General features: G+C 30.9%; 1 protein-coding gene across 1 annotated transcript in view; it reads right to left on the bottom strand.

Moving 5' to 3' along the window:
• Window positions 1-6,386, bottom strand: part of LOC134689777 (N-acetylglucosamine-1-phosphodiester alpha-N-acetylglucosaminidase-like) — a 13,148-nt gene extending 6,762 nt beyond the window's left edge. Inside the window, exons 1-4 of the mRNA XM_063549746.1 lie at window positions 6,212-6,386; window positions 5,020-5,232; window positions 2,670-2,763; window positions 1,317-1,450 (exon numbers count right to left, since the gene is read on the bottom strand). Of these exons, the coding sequence (XP_063405816.1) occupies window positions 1,317-1,450; window positions 2,670-2,763; window positions 5,020-5,232; window positions 6,212-6,386 (616 nt within the window). The remainder of the gene's footprint in view (window positions 1-1,316; window positions 1,451-2,669; window positions 2,764-5,019; window positions 5,233-6,211) is intronic.
• Window positions 6,387-8,040: the final 1,654 nt, after the last annotated feature.

Genomic DNA, 8,040 nt, shown 5'->3' with positions numbered 1-8,040 from the left:
TGAGCTAATGATTTTGCCATGCATTTGATAAAGGACTTTACGATTTGAATTTTCCTTGGAGTTAGGTATTTCGTTATTTTATTTATTACCACAATCAATTTGCGTATTATGGTGAAAATAACAATGTGAAATACTGCTTTTATATTTGCATATCTATAATAACTGACAACATTAATTTGACATATATTTTCCTTAGCGATAACTTTCATACATATATGTCTGAACAGTTGAAATATACCCAAGGGATCCAGAACTTACTGAAAATACATCTTACATATAAACAACAATGCTTATTATTTTCTAAATAGTGATAATCAGTTTCACATGGAGAACTCTACACATGTACACAACCGTAATAAAAGGTACGATTTAATGTTGTATTTTTAAAATGTATCGCTTTCATTCATAAATATGTCTTAGGCTCCTTCTTACAGCGTGTATGTTTCCAACCCGTTTGCTCTGCACTTTTCTGTAATGTCTAGTAGTCAAAATTTTCTGCACTTATTTTTATTGTATATATAAAAAAAAAAGATGTGGTATTATTGCCAAGGAGACAACTGTCCACAAGAAACCAAAATGACACAGACATTAACAACTATATGTCATCGCACGGCCTTCAACAATAATCAAAGCTCATACCGAATAGTCAGCTATAAAAGGCTTCGATATGTCACACATAAACAAACGACAACCACTGATTTACAGGCTCTTGACTTGGGCCAGGCACATACAGAAATAATGTGGCGGGGTTAAACATGTTAGCGGGATCCCAAGGCAACCCTTTCCTAGTATGTTCAACTCTGTCCCAGTGATCTGAACTAAAAGGGAGAACGCTGAGTAGAAAAGAAAATAACTGAATGTGTCTGTTTAAGGTGAGGAACATACTTTGTGATGATATTATTAAGGATAATGCTATATTATTTATTGATAGAGAACATTATCTTGATGGTACGGGAATCTTTGATAGTCTGTGTTTTAGCTTATGCATCACTTTTTTCGATTGGTAGCAATTAATAGCGATATATATAGTAAAGACAGAAAGCCTTTGTTAAAGTATAAATAAGAAAGCCAAAAACAGCAGAGGGACATTCTAACTCAAAGGTAAAAATAATAAACTGACAAAACTATGGTTAAAAAGAACAAGACATACAGACAAACAAAAGTACACAAAACACAACATATAAAACTAAAGACTGAGCAACTTAAATTATATTAAAACTATGGATGGTCACTGTATGTTGACCGCTAGAAATTAGTTAATTAGCTGTGTTATTGTCTCATTCTGTATTCTTCATATCTCTTTTTATTTGACTCACCTGCTTGTTCTTCAGTTTGACATTCTATATTTATACTCTCTTTGAGATAACTTTGTCCGTCACGTACCAACCAAAATACACCACCAATCAACTGCTTATAATTATTGTCTGCTATTTCGGCTTTTGACAAATATCTACAATATACAATACACGCTATTGTATACACTTATACAACCAATAATGGCAGAAATAAATATCGGTAATCCTCAGGTAAAACCGCTGATACAGAATTGAACGAGTTTCTACGAGTGAATGAATTATTTGTCTTCTTAGAAAAGGTACATCCGGTGTATGCATATCTTCATTCTCCTTACATATTGAGGCTAAGTATAACAGATCTGTTGCAACAATCTTAAATGACTGCGTAATAAACCGACATGAATAAAGTTCAAGAAAAATAATGGTATATATATTATGTGTATTATATACTTAGACTAGATAACATATGATTTTTTTCCGATTGAAAATAGCATTAAATTAACGTATATTCTATATTTTTCAAATTAGTGCCTAGCGGGCTGATATGAAAAGTTTATCAAATGCCTTTCGGTAACGTTATCACATGGCATTTCGATGATTCTCGGTAAATTCCGGAAATTACACATCAATGCTACGTTTTAAGTGAAAAATAAATAAAAAGAAGTGTACTAAACAATTGAATACTGGAGAGTTACTGTATATTGTGTAAAATTTAAAATCAAACCCTAAAAAAAAAAAAAAAATTAAATAAATGCATTTTTTAAAAGTTTCACTGAAATATAATTGAAAAAGTAACTTTAAAAAAAAGATGACATAATGTTCATTATGTACATTGTAAGATTTTTTTTTGTCGATAAGTCTATTTTAAAATGGGTTTTTTTCTCTGTTGAGGCATATGATAGAAATATTTCATATCTAATGTATCAAATTTTGGGTCTGGCGTCCGTGAACTTTTCACTCTTTGAACTTCTTTACGGGAACCACGTAAAATGATCAATATATGAATCTGTTATTTTTCTCTACTGTTGAAGCATAGGATAAAAATTTCATAACATGTCATTTTACATATCGCATGTATTAACAGCCCTCGGTGAATATCAACCCTCAAGCTACGCGGCTCTTATGTTGATATTGAACCTGGGGCTGATAATACATGCGATGTAAAAAATGCCAGGTAATAATCTGATAATACCAAAAAATAACATTTAGAATACAGAAACATACAAAATATAAACAAATAGTTCGACTTTCAATAGCGAATAAACAAATCTTCATAAGAATTATGCACACTAATATCCCTTGGTTTATTAATCGTTTTGAGGAAGTATATAAATATTTTTAAAATGATAACGAATTTTTTTAGATAATTATTACCCAAAGTGTAAAAATCCATCATTTGTTATTCCAAAATGTACGTTCTGCACTCCTTCTGACTTCATAACCACTCTTCCATCGCTAATAATGTTACCTATAAAATGCATCAACGTTTAAAAGATGAAGATTTAGTAGACTAACCATAATCTCAATTTAAAAAATAAAAGTGTTTTTTTTCTATTTGCAAAATCTACTTGCAACATTGTCAATATGTGACCCGCCATGACATTTGCAGGCTTATGGAGGTAGGACGTCATTGTTAGAAAAATTATAAACATGATAAATATCGAAGTTCAATTAAATACGTATTGTGAAGAAGATATAAACACTTTCCTTGGCTTCTTTTTTGCGGACGCCGAACTATACATCATATATAAGTTTTGAAGAAGTTTTAGTTTATCGTTTGAAGTGAAAAATATTTGAATCTTCATTTTAAATTGATACAAAAAAAAATTCTGCTCTATAGATGTCCTTTCATAAATGAAGTCTGAAATATATCCATAATAAATGCACCGTATCAAATGCATATAAGAGAACACCTACTTATAAACTGTTTCGCGTCGCATACTATGTAAAGAGACATGCATAATAAATCTAAATTAAAAAAAAAGAATTCTTAAAGCTTACTTTGACAAATTTTAAACATATTTCAACCAGTTCAAATTACATGTTCTAAAATAGAGCTACAAACAAAACAAAAATGATCTGCTCTAAAGATTTTCTTTCATAAATGAAGTCTGAAACATATCCATAATAATTTCACCGTATCAAATGCATATATGATAACACCTCATAAACTGTTACGCGTCGCATACTATGTTTAGAGACATGCATAATAAATCTAAATTAAAAAAAAGAGATTCTTAAAGTTTACTTCGACAAATTTTAAACTAACTTCATTTCAACAAGTTTAAATTTAATGTTCTAAAATGGAGATAAGAATTGTTTGTATTGTTGTAAATTTAAGTCTTTGATATTTTATTCAAATACGCTATTGAACATCACTAAGAGCCAATAAATACAATAATTTTGTGTTTTAAAAATTAGTGCCTTCAATAAATAAAAGTCGTCATAGAACAGTCTCATTTTCATACCGGTATTCAAAATGACTCGTTGCTTTTACAACAAATATGTCATAAAAACATGACTAGCTCTTCTACATAAATATACAAAAAGCAAATTTTAGACAATGTACCCTCCTAAGCCTTGAAGTGGATAGTCACATATAGTTAACGGCGTTTTTCTCACAATGACTTTCTACCTCCTTAAGCCTGGATATGTCGTGGCTGGTCACATATATGTTTAATGGAACAATTCCAACTAATCCAAACAATAGCATAAAATATCGCAATAACGTATTCATGTTATTATGTTGTTGTCGACTTATCGTATACCAGCAAATTCTTGTTATAGTTGCGCAACATTTTTGAGGAGAAGACGTTTTTTTTTTAAATCAAGAATCATTCTTGACAATTTTCTGTCCTTATGTTTCTGAATCTCTCAATAACAATTTCTCCTATTCATGAGGAATGTCGCACCTGCTTGACATCAATGATTGAACTAAAGTTATATGAATCCGATTTTTGTAAGAAATATAGGTAGCATTGCTTTGTTACAAATTGTCAGAATCAATAACAATTTCAATTTTAAATCACTTACAAGTATTCCAAATATAATTGAAATGTTTAGCAGTATGTCCTAGTAATATTTTCCAGAACTTCAAAAATAACCATCAAATAGTGACATTGTTAGTAAAGGAGTTTCTGATTAAAACTCTAATGGTTGAATAAAGGTAGACGATATAGTGTCTACATCTTTGACAACGGAGTTTTTATGATTGATAATTCATTAAGGTGGTACCTAACACTACAGGGAGATAACTCTGTAAAATCAGCAGAACGTTTTAATGACGTTGTGTTTTTAAGGGAATATTAAGCTTCTCAGTGATCAAAATAAGGTTTTGTCAAACTACTGTATAACCAGTGTAATTTTTCTGATTAAACGGTTGGTTCAAATTTTTGGAAATTTTTATATTTTTGTCAAAAGTTCAAAGTAAATTCTTCGTCAAAATTTTAAGAAAATTAAACGAGCCAAATTAATTTTAGTTCAAATGTTAGGTACCACATTAATTTCTAAAAATCTACCTGATTAAAATTGAGAATGGAAACAGGCTAGGTAATGTTGTTGGTCTAGTTTTTTCATTCTTAAATTCTCTTTCGCCCTTCAACCTCTATTCTATGTACTTATGCATCCCGTCATTCTCTATTATGTTCTCATTTTTTTTCATGTCCCCCTATTCTTTATCCTTTTTCTTTTAAGCTCATATCGACCCTTATATATATACTCATACCTAAGCAAACGTTGCCCGGTCTAGGATCAAAGAATCCTGCATTTACGGCTACAATACAAGATTTCTGTTTTGATGTTTCCGTGACAGTAGATTTTAATTGATTCTGACATCCACCAGAGTGACCTGGTTCCAAAACTGATATTGTTCTGTCAGGATTGTTCACAACTGTAAAGTGCCCGTATGTATCCCGCCTGGTCCCTTGTAAGAAATCTCCTGTAATAAACGTATCGCAAATATATTACAAGAGGGGCGAAAGATACCAGATTGGTTTTCTAACAATTGCATCCTAGTGTTACCCAAAAGACATCCAAACGTATCAAATTCCTCGTTTTCTTCTTCTTTTGTTATTGTACACTACACTAACAAATGTATAAAATTAGTACAAATAGAAGTAAGAAAAATATTGAATATCGAGGGAATAGTAACGAGAAAACACTTACGAAATTCAAATTTTGATATACGTAATCAATTCAATACAAACATTTCGTTACAAAGAAAAACATCAGATGCACATTTTTTGTTACCTATTTTTTTCTTTCTAAAACCGATATACGATAAAACATTTTTAAAGTTTTCCAATTAAGATATGTGCTGCTAACCTTTTTTGCTCAGTATAAATAATCATGAAAAAAATGATAAGATGTAATGACATTGTCAATGCGCATGGCCAATTTAAGGGACAGGAAAACAGAACAGACTGATTACAGGTTCATGCTAATTATATTCTTCTCTAGGATGTTCGATCCTTTTTTTTTTTTTGAATGTTTCCTATATATTCGGAATCTTTCGGGTTTGTCCATGAAATGAAGAAAAAATCCCCCGTACCACTATTTTTTCTTTAAAATTCTATTACATATTGTTTAAAAGCTATACAAATTGAATCCTTGTTATCTTTAAATACTTTTTAAAGAAAAAGGGTGCCTATGCTAAATGGTTAAAGTCTGGAGTTATTATTTCCCGTCAAATGTTCAATTGGAAAACAAGCACATGGACGGACCCTTAATTTTTGCTTTCTTTAGTCCTTTATTTATATACATGTAGACAATCAATTTATAAAAGTCTTTTAAATAGCTTGAGTAGTCTAACTTAGCAACAATTACAAATAATATACATGTGTATACTTATTCTCTAAAACCAATTAACAGAGGCACATAGAAGGAGCCATGATAAATTATTTATATCAAAAACATACCTTCCGATATGATAACTTTCTTCGTTTCTGCTATAGGGTGAATTTTGTGTTCTGCTTTAAAACCATGCGCTCTACGTTCTGCTTTTGTTATTCTTCCATATTTTGGAAGCTGTATATCTAATGTTCTTCCGTGGTTTTGTCGATTTGTGTCATGATCCATGATACACTTCGTCATTATATTTGCTATTTCAAAGACTTGCTTATACCATCTGAAATATAATCCATGCACATAAAAAGTGAACTAATAAACGTACCGAACTCCGAGGGAAGTCTAAACGGGAAGTCCCAAACCAAATGGCAAAATCAAAATCTCAAGCACATCATACGAATGAATAACAACTATCATATTCCTGACTTGGTACAGATGATTTGTTACATATCAAATGGTGGATTAGACCTGGTGGTAAAGCTAGTTGAAGCTCTCACTTGTATGACAGTTTCAGTAAATTACATTATATTGACAACGATGTGTGATTAAAACAAACGGACATAATAGGTAAAACAATTGTCTAAAATAGGGGTACAGCAATCATTATTTTTTTATAATCCTAATCCCTATAAAAACAAACAAAAATTTCAATAAAAAAAAATTCAGGCATACAGACAAAGCAAATTAGCAAAAAAAAGGCAAGGATACGACAAATAACCAAAGCACAATAACACAATGACGGGATGTACAAGTACCGAACCACGTCAAATGCTCACTGCACAAAACAGACTAAAACGTTTAAGTAATAGTTTACAAAGACAAATAAAATTAAAAACCAATTGTTAAGAGAACAAGTGAAGGTCTTTATACAAAAAGGATCTATTTTGATATAAAAATAAGAAAATTCAGTTGAAAATGTCAGTTCCTATTGCTTTTTGATGTGGAAATATGAATTTCGAGCAAAGCTCAAAATCTAGAACGTCCAATTAACCTATCACTTTGACCTCAATTTCAAGGTCATAGACATCAAAAGACACTAGTTCCTTGATATGTATGGTTCATGAGTAATATCACTTTACGCATAATTCTAAATATAAGAGGGGCGAAAACTCCCATTTATAGTCTACGCACCCTTGCAACCAAAACTTATAAGTTATGACAAGTCGCAACTAACAATTTAGTAAACATAATTTGTGGATATCTTATAAGGTTAATGAAAATGAGCCAAAATCAAAATTTAGAATTTGACCTTGACCCTTGACCTTGACCTAATTTTCATTTTTTGGACCAAGGATCTTAAATCAAAAGACCCTGGGTCTCTATCACTTATGGTTTACCAGTTAGAAATGCATATCACTTATATCAAATACAAAAGTAGGATAACTCTTATATGGAGTCTCCGGATAGCTTCGGTCAAAATAAAACAGAACATCTTGAGGAAATAACGAGTAATTTGGAAAAAATAATTTGTCGGTTTCTTATACGGTGGCGAAGCCTTAGAGATCACAAGAAACACATTGTTTGGATGATAACTCTTATATGGTAAAGTATATGGTTAAGCGGTGTCAGAAGCGTATAAACTATTCGATATTACATTTCAAATATCTGATCGACATCTTGCGAAACAAAAAAACAGCGAAGGAAAAAAATTAGGCGGAAAAAAAAAATAATAATAATCAGAAGGAAACCAATAGGTCTTTCAACCGAAAAGGTTGAAAGACCTAACAATACTTATAACACGTTATAAAAAAGAGGAGAGAAAGATAATAGAAGGACATTCAAACTCATAGATCGAAAATGAACTGATATCATCATGGCTAAAAAGAAAATTAAAAAAAAGACAAACAGACAAACAATAGTTCACAATACACAACATAGAAAACTAAAGACTAATCAACAC

This window comes from Mytilus trossulus, chromosome 11, assembly GCF_036588685.1.
Source record: "Mytilus trossulus isolate FHL-02 chromosome 11, PNRI_Mtr1.1.1.hap1, whole genome shotgun sequence".
NCBI lineage: Eukaryota > Metazoa > Mollusca > Bivalvia > Mytilida > Mytilidae > Mytilus > Mytilus trossulus.
The sequence above is the reverse complement of the archived record's forward strand: the minus strand, read 5'-3'. Positions and strand labels throughout refer to the sequence as shown.